Consider the following 25,977-nt stretch of genomic DNA (forward strand, 5'->3'; position numbering starts at 1 on the left):
ATATGGACATTCTTTTCGTAAGTTAACAAAGGGGAAAAGTTAATGGTGAGATCGATTACGTGCATGAATATATGCGTCATGTTAATAAGTTAATGAAAGAAGTATTTGCATGGTAAGTTCCATTTTTGTTTATGAAAAACAACTAATCCATCAATATCCAAATGATTGTTATTATGTACATCTCTGATATTTTTATTTGAAAAAAAGTTTTGACTTTTAATGGGGTTTTAATAAAGAAAAACATAACTAATCATGCACGTAGTCCATTCATTAATTTGATAGAACACACATTTCTGTCAATGTAATACTACTGTTAACTATTTCTTTTTCAGTTACTAAAAAAATCTATATATCCATGCACGTAATCTCACCGTTAACTTTTTCTTTTTCTTTTACTTTACTAAAAAAACCTAGATTCGTAAATATGTCCATAAGAATGTGTAGAGAGTCTCATTTACATTAATGATCTGGATATCCCTTTTTCTTTTTTTTTTTCCCTTTGTTGTCGGTTTTTTTTATTTATTATAATTTAACACAACAATCCAAGTACACATTTTCTTCTTTTAAAACACATTGTTTTGTTTTACCTTCGTATTTTTAGGTTTTGAAATCATAAAAAAAATGTAATCAACAATAAATAAAAATGAAAACTAGAACAACTAGACGCTCACACTCGTCGGATAAAGAGTGGAGCAATATCTGGAGTAAGATAATATCAAAATTCCTACCAACCCTATAGTGTCCTTCTGGAATCATCTACTGCCCCTATAAATTGAGTGAAGAAGCAGTGTGTGGACAAACAAACACGAGTTATACGATATAGCTCTTACAACACACGGCGTCTTAGGGTAGAGAATATCTCTGATGGGTTGGAGATCAGCCATGGCTGCCAAAGCCCAAGGTGAGGATGAAGATGATGATCCTGATCGTGTAGAGAGCCTGATGATGATTCTCAAACCGATCGCATCCATGATTTACCAGGGCTATTTGCCAGAGGTGATTTTCCTAACCTAACATCCCTTAATCGTTCTAGGGTTTCATTCATTTCCATTAATTTATTGTTGTTTCTGATGTTTTGGTCGCTGGATCTGAATCATCGGATCATATCTCTAATTGATTAACATTTTTACAAAAATATAACTGAAAACTGGTATTTTGTTATGGATCAAATCAATGTATATTTATTCTCTTTTGTTGAAACCAGGTTTATGCCGATTCTGAAGGGGTACGCAGAAGATATAAACCGAGGCATCATCATCTCAGTCGGATATGTCATCCTGAGACCAAGAAATGTACTATGTGATTGTTGATGTCTAAACTTTTTTTCGTTTTCTAGTTTTTGTTGCATGACTTGGAATTTCTTTTGCTATATACATATATACAGGAGCATAAACTGACCACCTTCGGTAGCATGCATACCCAACCTGGTGTGGTGGCGTTTCTGTACCAGTGAGATTGATGATTGAATACGAAGGAAGATCGTCATCTGGATTTGAAATATATATGTAGATTAGATGTTGTTATATTTTTTGTAAAGCAAGATGTAGAAAATATATGATACTAATTTGTGTTGAATTGTAATCTTGTCTTGGTCCAAGACAATTGATCCGGCCTATACATAAAAAAAGATCCATGCACATGCTAGAGAGTTCTAGCAAAGTTCAAGTTGATGGAATGCTTACATAAATATCTAAGGTTTTTTTTAGAAAGATCTAGAATCTTTAAAAATGTGTGGTTGTTAAGCATTAGCTAGAAAGTTCTAGCAATGCCAAAGTTGGAAAACCTTGCCTATAAATATGTGAGGTGCTAAGCTATGTGATTTAACAACCAAGAGAGCAAGTAGTGAGAAGTGAGAGTGCCAAGTGAGAAGTGAGAAAAAGCAACAAAGCTTATAAGAGTGTTTGAGTGTTTCCTCTTGTACTAAGTTTGTGAGTGAATAAAAATTTTGTGTAAAACTTCGAGTATTCTTTCTTTCTCTTGCCTATCAATTCCACTACATTACATTCTTCTTTGTGAAACAAACATCTCCAAAGTAGTGAACTCTTTTTAAACCCCAACAATTTGATCCTACCTCACATTTTGTAAAGGGATGAGTCAGAGCTAGTCTAGATTTGTAGAGTTTGTTGATTATCCGTACATTTTGTAAAAGGAAGTCTAAACTGTAAGAATTCATGACTTGTATATGTTCCTTTATGGTCTTCAATTCCTTCATTCCACCTGGTGTTTGGGCATTCTTCTTCAACCACTAGTTCCTGGTTTAGAAACTCTTCCTCACCTTAGTATAAATGTAACATTTATTTTAAATTGGTTTTTTGGTGCTGTTAAAATGTTTTAATATGACTGGTGCATTCACTCCAACAACTTTATGCATCTATAAGCACTATCATCACAAATGTCTTATCGACCAAAGTGAATCCACTACTTGCATTATACACAATTTAAATGATATAAATGAAAAAAAAAAAAGGTGCGACTATGTGCAAGAATACACTCTCATTCTTTAACTAAATTCATAAAAGAAAAATAATGGTGAGATTACGTGAATTGATTGATACGTTCTTTTCGTAAGTTAACAAAGAAAAAGTCAACGGTGAGATATGCATGGATAGGTACGTCTTTTTAACAAGTTAAAAAAGAAAGTACGTGCATACGAACACGTCTTTTTAACAAGTTACTAAAGGAAGTATATGCATAGTAAGTTACGTTTTTGTTTATGAAAAACAACCAATCCATCAATCCTCTAATCAATATCCAAATAACCTACAAGCTAAGCCAATAGGAAGGCAACCCAGTGGTTCTCTAGCAATAATCTCAAAATGGAGTTGGCTAGCGAGTGAGCAAAAGTTACCCAGTGGTTCTCTGTCGTTCTCTCTTGAAGTTAGTTTCATTGAACTTTTCGGGATTTTCTCTATTAGAGAGAATAACAGAAACAAGTGTAGTTATTCAATTATCCTAATCATCCCTAATAAAGTCATTGATTTTTGTACCATAGAGAAGGAAAAAAAACCGCAACTTGGTATTTTTATGTATTAACGCGCTATTGAAAAAAATAACAAAAACAATATGTAACTAATTAACAAAAAAAAAATGATAAAAAAAAAAAAGAAGAGAGAAGAGAGAAACGCACACACTAGTGAGACTCGATAAGATCAAAATCCCTACCACCTATAACCCTAACGTCCTTCTGGAATCATCTATTATCCCTATAAATACAGAAGACGCTGCTGTCTGTGTCATGTGTGTGGAAAAACAAACAAACACGAGATAAATAGCTGTTGCGGCGTGTTTGGTGGAGAGTTGTCTGAAATGGCAGCCGAAGCCCAAAGGGGAGATGGCGACTTCGACGATGATGATCCTGACTATGACGAGAGCCTGGTGATGGCTGTCCTGTCAACAATCGATCGAATCCATGATTTACCAGAGTTATTCGCCAGAGGTAATTTTCCTAAATTTAGGGTTGGATTCATTTCCGTTGGTTTAGTGTTCTGGTCTCTGAATCTGAATCATCGGATCATTGTTAGAATTTTTACAAATATATAACTGAATAGTGGTATTTGTTCTGGATCGAATCGTTGCATATGTATTTTTTGAGATTCCATCTCCTTTGTGTTTTTATTAGATGTTTGATATTTTTTACAGATTGATATCATCATATGAGAGGTCGAGAGAGGCTAATCAGTTGGTTGTGATTAGGGCTGTTGTTAATTTATGGATTTAGTTCTTTTTCGTTTCTTTTGATCAACCAGGTTCATGCCGATTCTGAACCGGAGGGAGCATAGAACTTATGAATCGAAGCATTGTCTTATCGGTCGGATATGGCATCCTCGATTTAAGGCCGAGAAATGAAATGGAAGCCTTGTCTTTGTGCTGCCTTTCGAATAGCTGCGAGCTTCGATTCGGATGGAAAAGTCTCTCTCCCAAAATCTCGCTGGGATTTTGGGTGCATGGCTTCGGTAGCCTTCTCCAAGGATTTACGGGCAGATCAAGGGACGGATGTGACGTGAAGGTTCAAATGAACCTTTTCAATGTTAGTGTCTCCAGCCCTAATAGTGAGAAGATAGCCGGCATCAAATGAACCTTCTGGCTTCTTCTATCACACCAGTGACTACCGGTTCTGGCATTGCAGTCGGACTCTCTGCATGGACCAAATTCCCAACCTTGCGCGCACGTCCACGTTGCGCAAGTTTGAAGGAGGTACTTCTGAACAGAAGTAGGGATGCTAATGGATTTCGCGCAATGCAGCGGCCGGCAATGGTTGGAAAATCTAGGGATTTTTATTACTCCATACATTTTGTAAAGGAAGAGTGACTTGTTTATTTTATGCCCAATTGTAAAACCCTTCCACTTGTTTATGTAATCATGTATGTATAAAAATTAGAAAATTAGTAAAAAGCCCTTCAGAAAACTTATTTTTGAATTTTTTTATTCAAAAATTCTTTAGACAACTTTTTTTTATCGTTAAGGACGTATAATTTATTGTTATAAGGACACTGTCTTTATTATTAAGATTATTTATTTTTGGTAATGTTAGGGAAACTAAATTTATAGATAAAATTTGAAAATTAAATAATGTATCATCAATAAGAATGAACATGTTAATTAACGGTTAAATAATAATTCAATCATCAACTTTCATATCATTTATTTTGTAAAATTTTATCTACAAATTTAATTTCATCAACATTACCCTTTATTTTTACTTCAAACCCCCCAAAAAAGTCTCTATTTTCGATTTTTTGTCCCTATCATACATAAACGTTCTTAACAATATGAAAAGTTGTCAACGTGTTTTTTGTTTACCATTTTCAAATGATTGTGATATTTACTAAACTATTTATCTTTATTAGATGATTTTAATACAATAATAGATATAAATATCAAAATTTAAATTCATTGAACAGTAAAAAATAAGATGATGAGCAAAAATACATCACTAAAAAATGAGCAACTTGTGTGCCACATATTTACTATTTTAATTACGTCATGTGCCAATAGCAAAAGAATATGTAAGAAGAAGAAGAAAGAGGAAGAGAAAAAAAAAAAAAAAAAAACCTAACATATACCCTTGCATTGTTAGCATGAAAGATCGCGTGACTGTGAACCGTGTCGTACAAGTCCTAAAAATGAGCAATTTTTTCTTATGCTTATAACATAATTAGTACACCACATATTATTATATAAATGGTGAAAATTTTATTTTTTATGTTATTAATTTTTTAATACAAGAATCTTACCACTTATATATAAACACGTAGTATATTATTCCGTGTTCCAGACACATTAAAAAAAAAAAAAAAAACCCATTTTTTCAATTCTTCCCTGAAATGTAAGAAAGGGGAAAGCAACAGCAAGGCTGCCTGCAGGACCGGTTCATTTCATATCTTGGTTACCTTTCTTCCCCAACACCAGCGAATACCAGAAGGATCAACAATCAGCAACGCGACATCGTTTTCAAACTTCAAAGTGTTGGGCGTAGGAGGCATTGTCGTAGATGGAAGCTTCACGGAGTAACTCGGAAATCCCAAACCTAAACCCTAGCCCGAGAAGAAACCCGATTCCGATTTCGTCTCCGTCGCCGGCGTGGCCCACCATAGACGGCCCCCTGGGGCTGTCAGAGGAAGAGTCAGTGAGCTACGCGCGTAGATTCTACAAGTTTGGCTTCGCCCTGCTCCCTTGGCTTTGGGCCCTCAACTGCTTCTACTTTTGGCCAGTCCTCCGCCACTCCCGCTCCTTCCCTCGCATTTACCACTGTATGCCCCTCTCTCTCTCTCCCAATTGATTCTTCTACTTTATTGTATTCTGGTTGTTGATTGAAGAAAATTAAGCAAACCCAGTTATTATTTTGGAGATCATTTCTGGAATTCTAGGTTTCTATTCGGTATGGAGAGTTTGGAAGCACATTGTAATTTTTGATAAAAATGCAAGTGCTTCGTGGAAAAGCACTTCTAATTTTTTTTTTATGCCAAACATGGTCATAAGCGCTTTCGGTGATTTGAAAGCGCTTCTACTTTCAAACAGCACTTCCAAAGACTTTGTGCCAGCACCCCGCTCATTTATCCACTTAGGTGCTGTTCAAGCTTCTTCCATTTGGTTTTCATTTTTGGATACCCTGAAATTCCCTAAACTGACTTGGTGGAAAACCCTACAATTTTAGGAGGAAGGAAACTTCTGCAAATAACTAACCTAAATCGAACACTATACCTTGTGGTGCGGTCGTTCGACTGAATCCTTCTTGTTTGTCCAAAGCTTCTCCCATTTATAAGCGAACATAATGAAATCGAAACTTTCTAAAACATCTCCTAGCAGAAAATAGTGAATCTTATGCATTCTCTATGTCCAAAGGAGTTTTTACTGGCCTGTGTATTTCAAAAGAAGGGAAGTTGGTGAATGCCGCCTGCATTGGAAAGAAACTGCAGAATGTTGAATGTGAGGAACCGATTCAGATTGATTGTTTCTGGCTTCTCTTTTACTATCTGGTTCTATGATTTATGTTAGGAGGTGAAGTATTAATTATTGAGCTGAGAAATACTTAGTTTGCGCACTTTTAATTTTCTCGAGGTCGTTTTGCACGCTATTATTGAATTATGTTTTTTTGTTCTAAAGTGGTTATTTTAACCCCTTGTTTAACGTTTTCATCTAAAGTACCATACAATCAGTTCTAGTTTGAAATTTCTAACTAGAAGAGCATTTTGGTGAATAATTATCTGGTGTTTTTCATTCATGAGACAGTTGCTAGGAAGAGCATTTAGGTGACTAATTATCAACGGGGAGGTTGTGTTCAGGGGTTATTATCCCAAGATAATTATTTGATTGAACTAGACAGAACAACGAACTTTCAATTTTGTAAATGTTGTTTACATTGGAGAGTGGCTTATGTTATGTTTATCAAATGAAGAAAGTTTGGGATTTCTCAATTCAATCCAGTCAACATAAATAGCCTTATCCACAGCGAATATGCAAGCGGACAATGGAGTCGTAAGCTGTTAAGTTATGCAGCATCACTTTTGCACATTACACCATTGAGGAGAGAGACACCAATAAGGTTTCCTTCTCTACAATGTTTCAACTGTATTCACCTTCACATGAGTAATTATCCAAGTTAGAACCCGTACCTTTGGTGGTGCTTTGGCCTTCCAAATTGTGTAGGAGCCTAGGAGTGACCAGAAAGTGACACAGAAGAGTTGTCCATTAGTCAATGTTAATAGGACTTAAAAGAAAATACTCTTGATGATTTCACCTCCCCGATTCTCCTATCCTACCTATATGGTACTGACATGATGTTTTCAAATAGATGTGTTTGGTTGTTGCTACCGCATCATTTTTTTTTTTTTAAACAAGTGTTTTCGCTGTTTTCTTAGATAAAATATAAGTGGTGCATCACCAAATGGATGTGCTGGGTTGTTTGCGGGTAAAATATGAGCTTTCTAATACATCAGTGTCGTGAAGTATATGTAATTGTTCGGCTTTATGGAACTTATATATTAACTATAGAGCTTCTGTTTATTGGCTGTTGTATTGCAGATGTTTTAAGATCAGCAGTTGGTTTCACGGTATTTTCCGCTCTTCTCTTATCATGGGCCCTTACATTTGCTATTGGAGGGGAGCACCTTTTCGGCCATGTCTGGGATCAACTAGTTATGTACAATCTCGCTGACAGACTTGGCTTGACAGGTTGGAGCTAAGTCTATGCCTTCTCCTTCGAACATCACGAAACACTTCTTTTGTGTCTACTATTTTCTTCTTCGTTAAATCATATATTTGCATTAGTTTAACAGAATACGGCAGGGTGCTCGTGTCAATTATGAAGGCATTGCCTTATTTTGTAATGTTTGATTGATAAAACTAGTTATATATTCGATTCACGCGGTTAAACGTTAGGATATCTTTGTAACAAGTAAAGAGTTCTTGATGCCTTTGCCTTTTGCACTAAAAAATGTGATTACGATCTCCGAACTCAGATCCTTTTTTTCCACTTGTGGCTACCCAAAAGTTGATTAAACGTTTCAAATCAAACGTCAAGTAAATCAATGTCCAAGAAGCTAAATATGGTAGAGAGCTTGCATGTCATTCTACAAAAGTCGTGAACAAAAGATCCAAATGAAACGAAGAGAGCTTGAAGGTATGTATTAGATGGTCTCTTTAATCAGATAAGCTGATATCATTTTAGGCCGTTTATACAACGCTTGTTCTCAGAAGCTCCCACCTCCGACCTCCGCCGTCATTTCGGAGAACCAATGGCGGGAACCCTTCTGCGGCGTCCACCTTCCACTACTCTCATAATTTGTAAATTATACTAGTTCATATGGTTGAACAAACATTGTAACTTGTAACTTTCCGATAATAAACACAAATACAACAACAAAATTTACAATTTACAGAACTATTGCATATAAGACATGATCTGTTAGAGGGAACACAACCTTGTCCCAACAGCCGGAAATGCAAGGTCGTCGGAGGAGTCTCATTGCCCTCAATTTTCCCAACTCAATCCAAAAGAAAACATCGCTGTGTATGATCATATTGACCCTAATAAAATTTTACCGATGTCGGCCCATTTCCCGGTGTTGACCACTGTGGCAGCACTCTTCCACCACCGTTCTGATTGGCTTTCATATCCGGAACATTAGCTTCAAAGTCATAACCAGATGAGTCTAATTCATCATCTATGAATAATCTGGCTCCACATAACTATAGGCCTCAATAGTTTTGCTCTGCTTCTTTAGTGCCATTTTCTTCAATCTATCTGTGCTTTTGAAGTCGTCATCTTCAACATTTTCCTTCCGATCTCTGTTACCATCTCTTTTCCTCTTTATATCATTGCTGTCATTGCTACCGCTGCTTATTTTTTCTGTTTTGAAGTATTCCTTTATGGCAGCTTCAATTGTTTCAAGTATTCGATCTCCATATCTAGCCGCCTTAATTCTGCATTAAGCCAAAGAAGTTCAGTGTATTGTTTTTTGGGTAGCAGCAGATAACCATATAACTTGAAACTTACTGGGTCATGCCATTTATCTCAAGGAGTTCATCCTTCGTTCTAGGCATTCTGATGCTTATGTTTTTAATCGTGGTATTCCTGACTCGAGAAAAATGGCAACTAATAAGGAAATATCTTTAAGGTCAAAGGGACAAATAGAGGCACGTAGTGACACCCTGGGATAAAAATTCCAACTCCGAACTAGTAGCAAATTTCCGAAATTACTTTTCATTCTCTCCTCTGAATACAAACTAGTATTGAACAGATTTATTCTATGGGATGAGGAAAAAGAGTAAGAACCTTACTGAAATATGTGGTGTGCCATGACCCCATCACCAGCTTCTCTAATGAGATTAGTTCGAAGCATTTTCAAAGCAGAAAATATTTTTGTATACAGAACCTGTAATGGAATTTCATATAAATATATGAATTGACGAAGGTCGACTTAGCGGCCATGGTAGTCAGATATTTCAACAAGCAGAATAGGGTATGATGAAACGAATAAATATGCTTTGTTTTTGTTAGGAAATATGCATTTTTATGTGTCTTGCCAACATATAAAAATAAAATATCTGCGTATGCGTGCGTATGCCTGTACTATGTGTGCATCTGTTCCTGTTTACGGCTTAGGTTTCAGGCTAAAGGTCAAGGTTTGGAGTTCGGCCTAGCCAGAAGAGAAACTGAACAAAAAAGAGAAATATATAAAGACCAGACAACCTCTTCAGATCCTATATAATGCATCTAAAATCTATAAACATACCAAATCTCCTTTTGATTGAGGTTGTTCGGTGCCAGTATGTGAAGGGCTCTGCATCCCAGATGTCAGTAAGCCTTTAGCTGAAATCGCTTCGGAGTTAATCTGTTTGGAAGCTTTAAAGGTGGAAGGGAATCTACAACATATTTAAGACGTCAGTCATAACATTATTGAGTGCAGTTTTATAGGGCAGAAAAGTAACAAAAATTTACAGACTTCGATTGACATTCATAAGACAAAAACTGTTTAAGTGAAAAGAAGAATATCATAGCACATTATAAGAACAAATTTGATAAAAAGAAAACGATGGTTGGAGTACAAACATGATCATCTCACTTTGAAAGAATTTATCCATAGCAATGAATCGATGATGAATATAAACCGTGTAAGATATCATGCAAGTTTGTGAAAGCTTTCTAATTGCAAAACTTGAGAAGCATCAAAGCTTAGAAAACAAGACAGCATATAATGTGTTCCAAACAGATTCTAAATTTTTGAGACGCAGTTTAGGGGAGACCAATCAAACTGAATGGGAGTGGGGGTTCCTTTGAACATGGTGGATCTATCACAAGTCCGTCCCCAACTGACAGTAATAGTATTGGACACACTGTACATGCATGGTCAATGGATATAAAAACAAGTTCTTAAGCATCTAATACAAAGATCTTTGACATATTAGTACAATACTCGTATGGAAATTGCAAAAATAGTGGTGACAATAAAAACAAATTATGGTATGACTAAAAATCCAAACCTTATTAGAATTGTCTTCCTGCCAGAGAAAAGTTCGAGCACTTTCAGTTCATTAGCCTGAAAAAAATGAAACATGTAATTACTATACAAAAACTAGCAAGCAGCGATGACAGTAAGTGGTATTTTCTTGCCTAGTTTTGCTTGAACCGAAGGATTACAAGTACCTTAAGTATTGACGATATAGATCCATAAACATCACTTTTCTTGACTTCCTCAACAAGAAGGTCCTCAGTAACAAGATGACGTAATACACGAGAAGCTTCACCCTTGGTTAGATGTTTTCCAGCTCCATGCAGGCTCACAGTCTGATGCCTGTGTTTCTTGACCTAACAATACAAATATAACATTACAATCTATAAACGAAAATAAGATAGAAAGGACTGTACATTTCTTAAAGTTAAAGCATACAAATTGGTTTAAGGAGCCCCGGTAGACTTCTAGAATATGAGATGACGAAAACTGCTGCCCTGTTAACTTCACCAGTTCAACCTGAGCACATGTGGCAGAAGTCAACACACAGACAATGCAAGGATTTGCAAACTGTTGCAAGGAATTGAAATTCATCAAAAGAAACATTTGCCAACATCTCCCAACAATTATTATCGTTACAAACCAGTTGCCTTGCAATCTCAGTGACATCTTTCTCACTGAAAGTTCTAATCTTCAAACAATTATCACACGTCTTTTTGCAAGTTGCAGAATCAAAGTTTTCTCCAAAATGAATAAGCTGTAGAAGTCGTCGACAATCAACATCATTTTCACAATAACTGACCTGCAAATTTTTAGATCATTTTATTTAGTATATATGTCTTATGAAACAAGAGGTATGCAATATTAAATCTCAAAAACTACACATGAAGTCAAATCAAGTACCATGTGCAAAAGATTTTCGGTGTTTGTTTCCAGTACTCTCCCAGAATTAGCAGTATTGATACGATTGTATCCAGATGCCAGTGGGCTTTGCCCTACAACTCCTTGACTAATCATATGCCTCACTCGAATCTGCAAAAGAACTATAGAGATAAATGCAAGCAGAGAAAAATTAAAAATAATGAACATATTAATCCCTTACATTTTTTAAGATGATCAAATTAAACAACCCAAATGTAAACACTTTTATTTCCTCTTTCTATTTGCATTTATTTATTGAAATATTGAGTTAGGCACCCAAACAGGTGTTGAACTGGCCACATAACCCTCCACCTCATAACACTAACGAGAGGACGTGCCACTTCTACAGGCCATTCACATTCCAATGCTTAATTGTCCCAACAGAACTGACAAGAATCAAGTAGACATAGTTTTACTACTCCAACTTACATAATCACTGTAACTGTAATACAACACACAAGATGAAGGCTGACCATCTCTACCAGCTCGACCACACTCCTGAAACATAGTGATGCAGTAAGCTAAAAGGAATTATTAATCTAAGCTTCCCACGCATAAACCATCACTCAGAAATAAGTAGAAGAACTTTGCTAAATTCCATAATTTAAACACTCTGATACCTGATGGTAGCCTTCAATAGACTTTGGCAGAGAGTGATGGATTACAAAGCGGACATCTGGCTTGTTGATACCTGAATTCCAATTCCAATATTGGTAATGGTGCCCTTTGTTAAGCAAGGCAGAAATCAGCAAAAAATAAAGTACCCATTCCAAATGCCACTGTAGCACATATAACATTGATTTCATCTTTACTCCACTGCTTCTGGACAAAGGCACGCTGAGCAGGATCCATACTACCATGGTAAAATGCTGCTTTATGGCCACATTCCTGAACAACAGATACACTCTCAAGAAAAAACTAAGCAAAAAGAAAGTTAAAAAAATTCCATCACATCAAAAGTCATAGATTACACAATTAACAAACAGTAGATACATTTTCAAGAAGCTTCAAGCACTAAATGAGTATGCAACAATACAAGACTTTCCATCTATAAAATATAGAAAAAGAAGTTAATGTAAACATAAAAAGAGCATAAGACTCCATTGAACTACAAAGGGAATATGATAAAGTCAAACCTGTAATCTTTCAGCAACTTTTTCACAGTCCATTCTTGAGAGACAATAAATTATTCCACTTTCATCATAATGATTTTCTTTAACGAACTTGTCAATGTCATCAAGACACTTCTTAGTCTTGGGAACAACAGAATATCTGCGATGTACAGAATGAACTGTCATTTCAACTTCAAATGACAGTTTGGAAAAAGTGATGATTTGAACATAGTAAAACAGATTCTTTGTTTAATACTCGCCGTAAATTTGGGCGATTATAACTTTGCCGAAAAACAATGCAGTTAACAAGACCAAGAGCTCGCACAACATCTTCTTTTACACTAGCGGTTGCAGTAGCTGTTAAAGCTAAAACTGGAGTATTTGGGAACTTCAGTTTCAAGATACCAAGAGCCTGGGCATTTTAAAGAATAGCTTGACATTAAAATGGTGCAACAATCGACAAGAAAATTCCCATTGCCATGGATTTGAATACTTTTTAAGGCAACAACCTGATAATCTGGTCTGAAATCATGCCCCCACTGACTCACACAATGAGCTTCATCAACAACAATCCTAGCAAGCAATTGACGAGCATTTAAATTCTCCAACTGCCATAAAAGAGCATCACTTCTGCAGACAAGAAAGATTGGTTTCTTAAAAAGTGATGCAGGACTCAGTACTTACACTACAACAATCGTTCAATTTGCAATTGCAACAGAAATTATTATAAGGCTGGGTATTCATGTTAGTGATTCAGAAATGACCTGACAAGGTCAAGTAACAGAAGATAATTAAATAAAAAGTGTTTAGTGTTCTCAATGACTCCAACAATAAACAGCCAGAAATAAATGCCACTTAATATTCCCTAATTAGCATACAGCACAAATTACTTATTTCAGTTGTAAGATATATTCGTCATGTTCGACTACTGAAAGAGCCAATTCACATATAGTAGTTGTAAATAACACACTTGTTAGTTTCCAGTACCTTTCTATTGACACCATACCTACCAATAAAGTGCAGTTTTTGAAGTATCTGAGGGAATACAAATGAACAATGTCTGCAAGCATATTAGATAACAAATACTCACTTAGCAACTTTCTCTGGGGTGACATATAACAGCTTGTATTTACAATATTCATAATTTAGTTCTCTAAGTATTTCCTGTTGTTCAGTCCACTCCATATTGGCGCTTAGGTAAGCAGCGGGAATGTTTGCCTAGCACATGCCAGAACAGGACATAAGTATACATTGTAATAGATACCAGGAAGTGAAACAGTTAAATGAACTAAAGGATGGAGTGAAACATTACCTGCAATAAATGCATTATTTGATCTTGAATAAGTGACACAAGGGGAGAAATAACCAATGTTATTCCTTGACAAATTAGCGCAGGGAGCTACAAGATACATAAACCCAAGTAAACCCTTTAGTATAGACAGTCTAATGTCTACTTTACTGTAAAGAATGAGACTACTCTACATGGAACAAATGATGGAGATGCAAAGAACTTGGCCTACACATTGATGGATGATACAAATGTTGAAGAGCTTGTGGTAAAGAAACTGAACCAGTAAACTAAGCATGACCATACAAATAAAGACTACAGACTTAAGATGACCAAACAATATATCTGCTCCTAAGTGAACAGTTTATATGGTACGCCTTAAACGGATATGACCATATCTCATAAGAGGTTCCAAAAAAAAAAATCTTTTACCTGATATGTCAAGCTCTTACCCCCTCCAGTTGGCATTAAAACAAAAACATCATAGCCACTCATCGTAGCATTAATGACCTCTCTTTGGTTGAGACGGAAAGACTGATTTCCAAACACTTTCTTGTTACCATCCTGAAAGTGGTAGTAGTAGAACAACAATTACAAAATAACAATGAAAGATAATAACATGAAATATGAAAATGACCTAGACCAGCACCTCCAGCTTTTTGGTCCACGGAAAATTATCACTACTCCATTTTTTGTCCTTGGAACCTTCAATGTAGTTAACTTCAACAATCTTTGAAATGCATGGTTCCCTCTCAACAGGACAAGATGAGAAACCAAGCCTATCAACAGAAGAGAATGAAACTGATGATGAATTACATCTTTCATATCCTCCAGACTCATTATGTGGATGAACCTGTGAATCAAATCTCATGGGATCAGTCCTGAATGCAGCTGCTTGAGGTGTTTCACATTGGAAAGGCCTGGGAGTTGCTGTTGATGCAGAAAAATGTGACTTTCGTCTTTCTTCATCCAATGAGTTGTTACAAAGATATTTCTCAAGCTGCTGAATCTGCTTATTAAGCTGTAACCTAACAATGGGAATTCCCTGTTTTCTTTTATCTCTTTGTAAAATATAACAAATAATAATAAATGTAAAACAAACCAAAAATCCAAAAATAACATTCTGAAGCATGCATGACTTGTAGCAAACCAGAACTTTTTCCGCCAGTTCTTTTCTTTCACTTATTTATTTTTATCCACAATTCCCTCTAAAAAGATCTACCTTGACTCTGAAGGAAATCAAATCAAAATGAAAGGGGGCGGTATGCAAACCTATCTTGGCGAAGCTTATTTATTTGTTCTGGGCTGAGGTCATTAACATCATCAAGCAGTTGATTTGATATGATAATTAGGGTATCCTTCATTTCCTGCAAATGACTTCCAGCTTCTGGGCAACGTCCTATCTGTATCAGATTCAGGAATTAGGCACATTAAGCTGCCCACATGATTAAATGGAGCCACAAAAAGCAGAATATGGATGATAAGCATACCTTAAACCCATGATTGCAATTTGAACACAATTCTGGTGGCAAACTAGTCGCCTCCTGTCTATTATCTTTATCTATAAAGGGAGTAATGGGTGGAAGCTTGGAAATTGATGGTTGAGGTGTGCAACTTGATTGGTACTGTTCCACTATCTGGTCAACATCAATATTCTGAACCAAAGTAAATGAGTTCAGCGAAATCAACATTTGCTTGAACAAAGACACACAACATAAGCCGTCGGTAAAATAGAAACATAACACCATGTTCAAATTTTACACACAAGCAGTCCAAATGATATATAACCAGTAACATGGATTGACTAGAAGCAATTAAGTCACCATACAAAATAGCACTTAGTAGAACTGTAACAACCACATGCTAGTTAGTGAACTTCCATCTAGATCTTTACGGCAGTAGCCTTATTCAACACATATTTACAAAAACTTTTGCAGAGTCTAAAAGACTAAAACAGATATGAATTACCTCAAGTATGTCATCATCATCGTCGTCCAGGTCATTAACCAAAACTTCTGCAGAGTCTTTCCCTTGGCTGGTATGAACACTATTGTTGCTAAGTGATTCATCCAACACGCAAGCATCAGAACTGTTGACCATAGATGCTCTGACCTGACTTTGCCATCCAAGATTTTTTCCTGCATCTGCAACATTAAAATTACTTGATGGAAGCGGATTGCCAGAACAAGTTGCTGCTTCACTGTTCCTGGTATTAGTTCCATTAATGTATTGATGCGTTTGCATATGTGCGCGACTCTTATCAATGTTGCATGAGCTTGGCCAAGCAGTTCTTCCAACATCAGGACAATACTCGGCACTAACATCCTTAACTAGAAGAGTTTTTCCAGGTTTTGGGTAGTTCCTACAAGAAATCTGAAGATTGGAAAGGGCATGCCACGCCTGCCAAAATTTTCCCATTCAGAAGCAAAAGCCAAATCAGAAAAACCATGGCAGGAAAGGGCTGGTAGAACCCCAGTTTGTTAAAAATATTGAAAAAACCAAATAACCAAGTTAAAAAGACAAATGAGATTGACTACCCTTCATCCAACACGTTTACCTTTTGAACTTGTGCACTCTGTAATCTTTCAGTATTCTGAATTGGACAAGCCATTGAGCTAAAAGCATAAAGAGAACCTTTATTAGAAAGAAAAAAATAATATTCAAATAGACTCAAGATACATACCAGGTTAAATGCTTTGAGGTAGTAGTATCGTTAGTTGTATAAAAATCCATGTCTACCATCAAGAACAAGGAGTATCCAACAGTCAGAAATGATTGATTCAAGGAAAACAAAAAATGGAATTCACAAAGGCATCCATTCTTAAAATGATATTTTATATATATATATATATATCTATCAGAAACAGTGGCGGCTTTGGGCATGTGCAATAGGTGCCCTTGCACAGGGCCCCCAATCTTAAGGGGTTCCTAAATGATGATATCATATGTATATATGTACCGACTTGGTTTCCGTAAAAAGAATTCATCTTAGGGAACTTTTTTAGGATTTGTATGTGAATAAGAGAATAATGGCCTCCATCTGTATTAGAGGAATCACTTTTATGTTTCTTAGTTTGGTTCTGATGGCTGAGCTCTAAATTGTGTTTTATTTTCATGATTACTGTTGATTTGAACTATAATTCACGAGTAATAATACTCTATTTAGATACCATATAATACAACAATAGACATATAAATTAGCTCCGCTATAGCGGGATTTTTTTATGCAGGGATACATACCCCTAAAATCTCAGAACTGGCCCTGATCACTAAGATAGATGAAACTTAATATTAGCTGAAACAAACAATAAATTATGCAACAAACAAAAACACAAGAGCTATATTTCACCCAAGCAAAAGACCACAATCACCAAATACAAAAACTGATGTCAAGTTGTCACCAAATAACAAGTAATCCTCAAGATCAAAAGAAATAACAGTACAAACAAAACAAACAAAAATGAAAGAAAACACGTATAACCGCGACATACCCGGAAACCATTGCCTCTTTGGCAAGAGGTTTTTGTGTTGGCAAGGAGAAAATAAAATTTGAACTCAGAAAACTATGCGGGCACGAGAAATTATCCAGCGCGTTGACATGTTCCAACAAAATAGCTTTAACAGGCGTCTGGGCACAGAAATCTTGACCCAGATTGGGACGACTGCAGATACCCAAATTTCGAGTAAATAACAATGGAAGCAACGGGAATATATTGCAAAGTAAAATGGCTATTTCTTTGTTCCTCTTACTCTTGCCTCATATGAGGTGCCCTATTCATTGCTCCAACACATTTGTGTATTCGGGATCAATGGAGCTTCTTCGCGCCAAAATCTCCTACGGATTGAATCAATAGGCGACGGGCTTTCTGCGAAAAGGACAAAGGCGTTGAAGATGAGGAAAATATGGCAAATTTGATAAGGCTGGAAGTGGGATGATAAGGGAAAAGTTTATACCTTGAAAATTGCAACACTCCAAAGACGCTCTGCTGAAATGAAACCCTATAAACGCTTCACATTTGAATGCGGAGTGAGGCACCTGGAGACGTACGGTTCTCTTGGGTGGTCGATGCTACGGCAACTCAGAGATAGACACAGAGAGAGAGAGAGAGAGAGAGAGAGTAAGCGCTTCAAGAGAAGGAGCGACTATTAGTGGCGGGATACATTTCTTTTGCTTCAATTAGACTTGTTTTTCGTTAAAACCAAATAATTTGTTTGAAGTTATACTATCAACTCTATTTTTAGTTGAGAAATTTTATTTGAACTCGTATAATATATTTTTACATTAAATTTAAATTTTAAATATGAACTGTTTTTTTTTATTATATAATTATCATCAAATACAAATGTAATTAATAATAAAACTAATATTTATCAATAAACTCACTTTAAAAAATAAAAGAAAACTAATAAAAATGATTTGAAAACTTTGAGTTTTAACGATAATTACAAAATAAAGAGTAAAGTGAATAGTACCATATTTGACTTTTTAGTATAAAAATATGATTTTTCGTTAAAGTGAACAGTACCGTGAACTTTTCTTTAAAACTCCCAAAAATAAACCCTGCCTTCATAGTATGTTTATCCTACTTTCATTTCTACTCATCCTTTCATGCAATTTGGTTTCCTCGAAGGTTTATGCATATGCCGCTTGCCCCATCTCTGTCAAGCATTTTTAGCAAATATTATAATTCCACGTTTGTCTTGTCCTTTCATGCAGTTTTTGCAAATATTATTTTATTCCTCATGTTTTCTCTTTTTTACTAGACATATAAGGAGAAGTATACAGAGTAGCAACGTTTTCTCTTTTTTACTAGATATATATGGAGAAGTATACAGAGGAGTAGCAATGGCATTGAGTAGATGAGGGTAGAGGCTGAAGGATTTTCACCATTTTAACCTAATATTCTTTCAAATTTGACAGGAAAAAAAAAAAAAAACCTAATATTCTTTCTGGATATATTTTTAATTAATTTGAACTTTGTTTTAACTTTTTTGTCATTGCTGCACATCTAATGTTCTCAACAAACACAACAGGCCATACAAACTAAAGGGGAACTAAAAAAGAAATTATTATTAATATATGGAATTTTTATAAACAAGTAGAAACTTCACTTAATTATTCAACTTGTCCATAGAAGTCGAACTCCAAAAAGCTTTCATAATTCCCATAAAGAAACTTCACCAAATTATTCAATTTTAGATTTTATTTTCTAAATGGGTGTAATGATAAATTTACATTTTGAATTGGATTTGTGAGGTTAGTTTAGGTAGTAAATTTGGGTTTAAAGATATATTAAGTATTTAATTAAAACAATATGGATGTAGAGAGTAAATTGAGTGTAGAAATAAATTATATGGGTTCAAATAAAATTTCCCTTTTTAGTTTCATTTTAACTATTTCTTGAATTTTAATTATATTCTTTTATTTATGGCCCATTGCTGCTAAGAGAAATTATAGCAATATAACTTTAATTCAGTTGGAGCAATGGTTCCTCAACTAAAAATTCATGATCATTAATCCTTTAACTAATTCATCAAAACATGTAACTATGGTCATTTTTGTCAACTTCATCAAAAAAAGTTATGTTGGAATGACCATTGCTACAATTAGGTTAAAGTTGAGAAATCATTGCTACAATTTTTCTCATTTGGTTTTCCATATTTGCCCCTTGATTTAGTCTCATTTTGACGAAAGTTCTGACGGAGTTTTTGAAAATGTCCATAGTTGCACATTTTGTTGAGTAAAGTGACCAATGATCAGAAATTTTTAGTTGAAGAATCATTACTGCAATTAAGTTAAAGATGAGAGATCATTAATACAATTTCCTTTTGAGATGAAATCTCTCCACTTTTCCTACACTATTCAGTTAGTTTATGGGCATTTAAAATCACACAAAATAAAATAAGATTAAAAAATAAAAATTCAAATTTAACAAGAATAAGGTACCGTTTGATGCATAAACAGGACGAAATAGGAGTGCATGCCGAAATGAGTTAATTGTTCTTTTCCACATTTGATACACTCAGAGCGGAATAGAACGAAAAAATTAAATGGCCAACTTATCCTTGCTTATTTATGATATATTTGTTACATTGACACTTAGTATTAATATTTGTTGGTAAGGAAGAAGTTTATTATGTTCTTCTGGGTAATACTGTATTTCTGGGCAGTTATTTCACATTCATCGCAGCAGCCATATTCCTCTAAGCTTATGAGAAGGAAAAATTAAGAAACGATTCATTTTCTCAGCCAAAAGAAATTGGAGTCATCTCATGAAGAAGGTAGTAAACTCTAAAAATTATGATTCATAGATGCATGATCTTGCTGTTTATTTTTAATGATATGTTTGTTGTTTGAGGTTGACGCATATTACTTTGTTTGTTGTAATTATGCTTTTGAATGTGAATACGTATTTGTTTTCCTATGATGCATGATACTAAATTAATTCATTTGTATTATTTTAATCTTGACGGGATGCAAAAGAAGAAATGGAATAGGATCCTCTCCTGAGCAAATGCTTGGCATCCTCATGATCCACGAACACGGACCGTTGGATTTTGATCAAACGGCTACAATTATTATAATTTTTAGAGAAATCCCTGTTTGTAACTATTGGATTAAAATCTAACGATCCGTGTTGATTGGTCATAAGAATCCCGAGCATTTGCTCTGGAGATGATCCTATTCCAAATTAGTAATCAATTGAAAATGATGGTGGACAACCAGAAGAAGGGATTGCTTGCATGCAAGTGGCAATTACTTTGACTTGGTTAATTAATAGATTGCAATTGGATTATGAAAATAAGAGAAATTTTTCTTTGTGTTTGGAATACGAGTAGTATATCACATGTTATTATATAAGTGAATAAAAATTTTATTTTTTTAAGTTGTTAATCTTTTAATATAGGTATTCTTCTACTTATATAGTGACATATGGTGTATCATCCATGTTCCAGTCGCACTGAAAAATTTCTCACTTGCCAGTCTTATCACTAAGTCTATGGGGAGATCAAATCTTCTATGCCCAAAATGGGTATAGTTTTTGTCTCTAATCATTGTTTGACACATATTAAATTTATAAAAACAAAGTTAAGAAAAATTAAATTTATAAACAAATATCAGTCAATAATTAAAGCCATAGAGGCCACACTCACCTTAGAGATAGAAAATTTGATCAGGTTATGGAGATGTCAATGGTTTGTAAAAGGGGTGTATATCTATATACCAATTATTTCTTTTTACATACTCCTTATTAATTTCTATTTTTTGATATTTTTCAATTTATTTGATCTAACGGTCTAAAATTAAGAAAATATGTGAGAAGTAAAAAAAAAATGTGAATAGCACATCCCATTGTAAAATGAGGGAACTTCAACTCGATTCCAAGCAGGCAACAAAACATTGTCTTTCATCAAAATCCCTTCTTCTGGTTGTACACCCATCCTTTTCAATTGATTACTGATTTCTTATTTTGCATCCTGTCCATATTAAAATGAATAAAAATGAATTAAATTAGTATCACACGTCATATGAAGGTAAATATGTGTTCACGCTCAGAAGGATAATTACAACGAATAACGTAATATGCATCAATCTCAAACAACAAACATATCATTAAAAATAAATAGCAAGATCATACATCTATGAATCATAATTTTTAGAGTTTACTACCTTCTTTGTCAGATGACTCCAATTTCTATTAATTTTGAGCCACATAGATATTATGATGGATGAATAAAATGAACGCCAAAAAACAACAATTTTCTGAGACTTTTGAAACACCCAATTTTAAACATGAAAATTTGAAAGATATTTCTCACATAAACAATTTTATTAAAGAAAACTTAAAAGGCCTCACTATTAACATAAATGATCTGGGAGGGAAGAAACATTCGGGAAGAGGGAGAGAAAGAGTTTAGAGATGTTGTTCTGTGGCATTTGGTATGTGGAGTGGGATGGAACAAGTTCGTCTCACGTTTGATGCGACAAAATACATGAGACGCGCCTATCTTGAAATGAATTTTAGTCTAATTTTTGTAACACACTCTCTCATAAAAAGGACTTATTCCACTCCATGAAACGGACTTATTCCACCCCATAGAACACAAAAATACCACTTCTGTTTTTTAATAATTCTACACCAAATCATAAAAACAAACCCTAATCTTGTGTCTTTCTTCTCTCCTCGTAGCCTCTCTCCTCCTCGTTGTCTTCTCGGCGGCGAGGCTCCATTCTCTGCTTCGTTCACTGCCTCTCTCTTCTCTCGTCGCAGCATCTCAACATCTCCCCGCTTTGATTTAATTGTCAGTTTTTCTGAATTGGTTGTGATTTTCCTCATTCAATTGACCATGGTTTTTTTGTGTAGAAGTGGAAAACCCTTGAAATTTATGGGTTCTCACACCCGCACTGTTTGGGGTTAAGGGTGTAATTTACAGGTATACATCCGTTTCTGTGTTTATGCTTATGCAACTATCGGCTGAGAAAATTAATTGTTTCTTAATTGTTCCTTCTCAGAAGCTTAAGGGAATATGGCTGCTGCGATGAATGTGAAATAATTACCCATAAATACAGTATTACCCAGAAGAACCTAATGAACTTCTTCATTCCCAACAAATATTAATATTCATTAAGTGTGTCAATGTCACAAATATATCATAAAATAAGCAAGGGTATGTTGGCCTTTTAATTTTTTTCTTTATATTCCGCCCTGAGTTATCAAACTCGAAACAGAACAATCGACTCATTTCAACATGCATGTACTAAACGTATCTTCGAACCGCTACTCCAGTCTATTATGTTCCATCTACGCATCAATCACTATCTTAATTCTTTTTAAATTTGAATTTTTATTTTTTAATCTTATTTATTTTCTATGATTTTAAATGCCCATAAACTAACTGAATAGTGGAGCAAAAGTAGAGAGATTTCACTTTAAAAGGAAATTGTAGTAATGTTATCTCAATTTTAACACAACTAAATCAATGATCCTTCAACTAAAAATTCGTAACCATTGATTTCTTTACTCAACAAAACGTGCAACTATGAACATTTTCAACAACTCTGTCAGAACTTTCGGCAAAATGAGACTAAATCAACAGGCAAATATAGAAAATCAAATGAGAAAAATTGTAATTATGATCCATCAACTTTAACTCAATTGTAGCAATTCCAACCTGATTTATTTTGACAAAAACAAATTATTTGGTTTTAACAAAAAAAAGTCTAATTGAAGCAAAAGAAATGTATCCCGCCACTAATCACTGTGCCTTCTCTTGAAGCGCTTACTCTCTCTCCGTCTATCTACGAGTTGCCGTAGCATCGGCCACCTAAGAAGACCGTACGTCTCCAGGTGCCTCACTCCGCATTTAAATGTGAAGCATATCTAGGGTTTCATTTCAGCAGGGCGTCTTTGGAGTGTTGCAATTTTCAAGGTATAAACTTTTTCCCTATCATCTGACTTCCAGCATTCTCAAATTTGCCATATTTTCCTTGTAACATCCCACATCGGTCAGGGGAGTGATCCTTAAATGTATATTCCCATCCCAACCTAGCACGAGGCCTTTTGGGAGCTTACTGGCTTCGGGTTCCATGGGAACTCCGAAGTTAAGCGAGTAGTGCATGAGAGCATTCCCAGGATGGGTGACCCATTGGGAAGTTCTCGTGTGAGTTCCCAAAAACAAAACCGTGAGGGCGTGGTCGGGGCCCAAAGCGGACAATATCATGCTACGGTGGTGGAGCGGGCCCGGGAAGTGGTCCCCCCTGGGCCGGGATGTGACATTCCTTATCTTCAAAGCCTTTGTCCTTTTTGCAGAAAGCCCGTCACCGATTGATTCAATCCGTAGTAGATTTTGGCGCGAAGAAGCTCCATTGATGCCGAATACACAAATGTGTTGGAGCAATGAATAGGGCACTTCATATGAGGCAAGAGTAAGAGGAACAAAGAAATAGCCTTTTTACTTTGCATTATATTCCCGTTGCTTCCATTGTTATTTATCCAGAATTCGGGTATATGCAGTCGTCCCAATCTGGGTCAAGATTTCTGTGCCCAGACGCCTGTTCAAGCTAATTTGTTGGAACATGTCAATACACTTGATAATTTCTCGTGCCCGCATAGTGTTCTGAGTTCAAATTTTATTTTCTCCTTACCAACACAAAAGCCTCTTGCCAAAGAGGCAATGGTTTCCGGGTATACGTGTTTTCTTTCATTTTTATTTGGTTTTTTGTACTGTTATTTCATCTTATCTATTCACTTGTCTCTTACCTCCTGTCTTGAACATGATAATGCGATAGGTCCTTGTGTTTGTGTTAGTTACACGATTATTGTTTGTTTCAACTAATTTTAAGTTTCATCTACCTTAGTGATCAGGACTGGTTTTGAGATTTTAGGGGTACGGGTCCCTACATAAAAGAATCCAGCTGTAGCAAAGCTAATTTATATGTCTATAGTTTATTAATAAGGTATCTAAGTAGAGTATTATTACACATGAGTTATAGTTCAAATCAACAATAATCATCAAAATAAAACACAATGTAGAGCTAAGCCGGCAGAACCAAACTTAAAAAACAAAAGTGATTCCTCTTATACAGATGGAGGCCATTATTCTCTTAATCATATACATCCCTAAGATGAATTCTTTTTACACAGACCAAGTTGGTACATATATACATATGATATCATTATTTAGAAACCCCTTAAGATTGGGGGCCCGGTGCGAGGGCTCCTATTTCACATGCCCAAAGCCATCACTGTTTGTGATAGATATATGTTAGGGTACAGTACAAAAAATTACCTTAACTATTGGTGTCACGACACTTTCATACCTCATCTTTTAAAATTGACAATGTCATACCTCATCTTACGAATTTGTGACAATGGCATACCTTCCGTCAGGTTATCTGTCATCTATTCCGTTAAGTAGTGACGTGGCTTAAAAAAATAATTAAATATTAAAAACTAAAATTATAAAATCATTTAACAATTTTTTTTACATGGGGACCCAACCCTTATCCCCCTCACCTTTCTTCCCTCCTCCCGTCTTCCCCCACCCCAAACCCAAATCTCATCCCCACTTTGCTCTCCCTCGTCGTGCCCAGAACCACCATCCCTCCCCTCTCTCTCTCCCCTTTCTTCCCGTATTCTCTCTGCCTTTCTCCTTTTCACGCTGCAACAGTAGCCTCGTCGGCTTTGCCATTGTCCACAAGCTCCAAGCCTTAAACTTCACGAACCTCGTCCTCTGCACCCACGCCGAAAATCTTTCGTCTCCAAGAACCTGACTGATTCGGTCGTGGACATGCGTCTAGGCGAGATCGCCCTCCGCACCCACAGCTCCGCCAGTAAATCTGCGTCTTCCGACGAAGAGTACCTCTAGCTATCCCAAGCCTTCAATGATTTCACTGCCTGCAGCAACGACATATCGGAAGAATTAAAATGGCTTGCAAGCTTGCCGTTGTCGGAAAACGCGCTAACCTCTGAATTATCTGAGGTTGCGCCAGAATCGAAGCCATGCCAAGGGTTTTTGCAAGGGGAGAACTTCTCGACCGAGATCATCAAGAGCATTTTGCCGCAAAAGCTTCAGCCAACGATCAAGATCTGCGTTGACGGCCTCCAATCGTCGTCGCTTGTCATGAAGCAATCTGCAATGGCCAAGCTCAGGCTTTTAGTGAAGAATCGGGTTGATAATCGCGCCTTGATCGACAAGTTCGGCGCCTTCCCGCTCTAATTCCTCTACTGCGATGCAACAATCCATGGACGCATAAGCACGCCGTCACGGCGCACACCTAGTTTACGAAATTCCAATTGGGATTTGAACAAGGGAGAAAGAAAAGGATGGATGCACGAATCAGAGGTGTCAAAGGGGTAGCAACAGAGCACACCCAATTTGTGAAATTCCAATTGGGATTTGATTTGTTTGAGTAAATTAAAAATTGGGGATTGAAATAGGGAAGAAGGGTAAGGGTGATGAGTTCGGGGGAGACAGGTGGGGAAGAAGGTTGAGGGTGATGAGTTTGGGGTGTGGGTTAGGGGAAGACGGAAACGGGTGGGATCTGGATTTGGGGTGGGGGAAGATGGGAGGAGGGAAGAAAGGTGAGGGGGATAAGGGGTGGGTCCCCATGTAAAAAAAAATTGTTAAATGATTTTATAATTTTAGTTTTTAATATTTAATTAATTTTTTTAAGACACGTCACTACTTAACGGAATAGATG

The 25,977-nt window shown here is 35.9% G+C and overlaps 2 protein-coding genes and 2 long non-coding RNA genes across 4 annotated transcripts; 3 read left to right on the plus strand and 1 right to left on the minus strand.

The window, feature by feature from the left end:
• The first annotated feature begins 781 nt into the window (after nucleotides 1–781).
• On the plus strand, nucleotides 782–1,670 carry LOC125478324. The gene is made up of 3 exons (XR_007259193.1): nucleotides 782–996; nucleotides 1,205–1,292; nucleotides 1,385–1,670. It is a non-coding gene; the product is annotated as an uncharacterized LOC125478324 (long non-coding RNA).
• Nucleotides 1,671–3,098: 1,428 nt separating this feature from the next.
• On the plus strand, nucleotides 3,099–4,445 carry LOC125478320. The gene is made up of 2 exons (XR_007259191.1): nucleotides 3,099–3,436; nucleotides 3,747–4,445. It is a non-coding gene; the product is annotated as an uncharacterized LOC125478320 (long non-coding RNA).
• An 843-nt stretch (nucleotides 4,446–5,288) lies between these two features.
• On the plus strand, nucleotides 5,289–7,845 carry LOC125478231 (probable gamma-secretase subunit PEN-2). Its single transcript, XM_048586149.1, has 2 exons — nucleotides 5,289–5,750; nucleotides 7,522–7,845. Exons 1-2 carry the CDS (start codon nucleotides 5,492–5,494, stop codon nucleotides 7,680–7,682), a joined length of 420 nt encoding a protein of 139 aa, XP_048442106.1. The 5' UTR covers nucleotides 5,289–5,491; the 3' UTR covers nucleotides 7,683–7,845.
• Nucleotides 7,846–8,100: 255 nt separating this feature from the next.
• Nucleotides 8,101–17,943, minus strand: LOC125478230 (ATP-dependent DNA helicase Q-like 4A). Its single transcript, XM_048586148.1, is given in 27 exon segments — nucleotides 8,101–8,669; nucleotides 8,672–8,922; nucleotides 8,996–9,073; nucleotides 9,280–9,374; nucleotides 9,735–9,864; nucleotides 10,483–10,538; nucleotides 10,646–10,807; nucleotides 10,890–10,970; nucleotides 11,095–11,253; nucleotides 11,355–11,483; nucleotides 11,802–11,870; nucleotides 11,993–12,063; nucleotides 12,137–12,260; nucleotides 12,509–12,644; nucleotides 12,745–12,896; nucleotides 12,994–13,114; nucleotides 13,575–13,702; nucleotides 13,797–13,883; nucleotides 14,205–14,336; nucleotides 14,422–14,800; nucleotides 15,045–15,175; nucleotides 15,263–15,427; nucleotides 15,741–16,172; nucleotides 16,330–16,387; nucleotides 17,264–17,434; nucleotides 17,523–17,638; nucleotides 17,727–17,943. Coding segments are annotated over 26 exon segments (3,669 nt in total). The 5' UTR covers nucleotides 17,552–17,638; nucleotides 17,727–17,943; the 3' UTR covers nucleotides 8,101–8,526.
• Between the last annotated feature and the right edge of the window lie 8,034 nt (nucleotides 17,944–25,977).

The sequence above is a fragment of a genome, unplaced genomic scaffold (assembly GCF_019419815.1).
Source record: "Pyrus x bretschneideri cultivar Hongxiangsu unplaced genomic scaffold, Pyrus_bretschneideri_v1 Contig24, whole genome shotgun sequence".
In the NCBI taxonomy this organism is placed as follows: domain Eukaryota; kingdom Viridiplantae; phylum Streptophyta; class Magnoliopsida; order Rosales; family Rosaceae; genus Pyrus; species Pyrus x bretschneideri.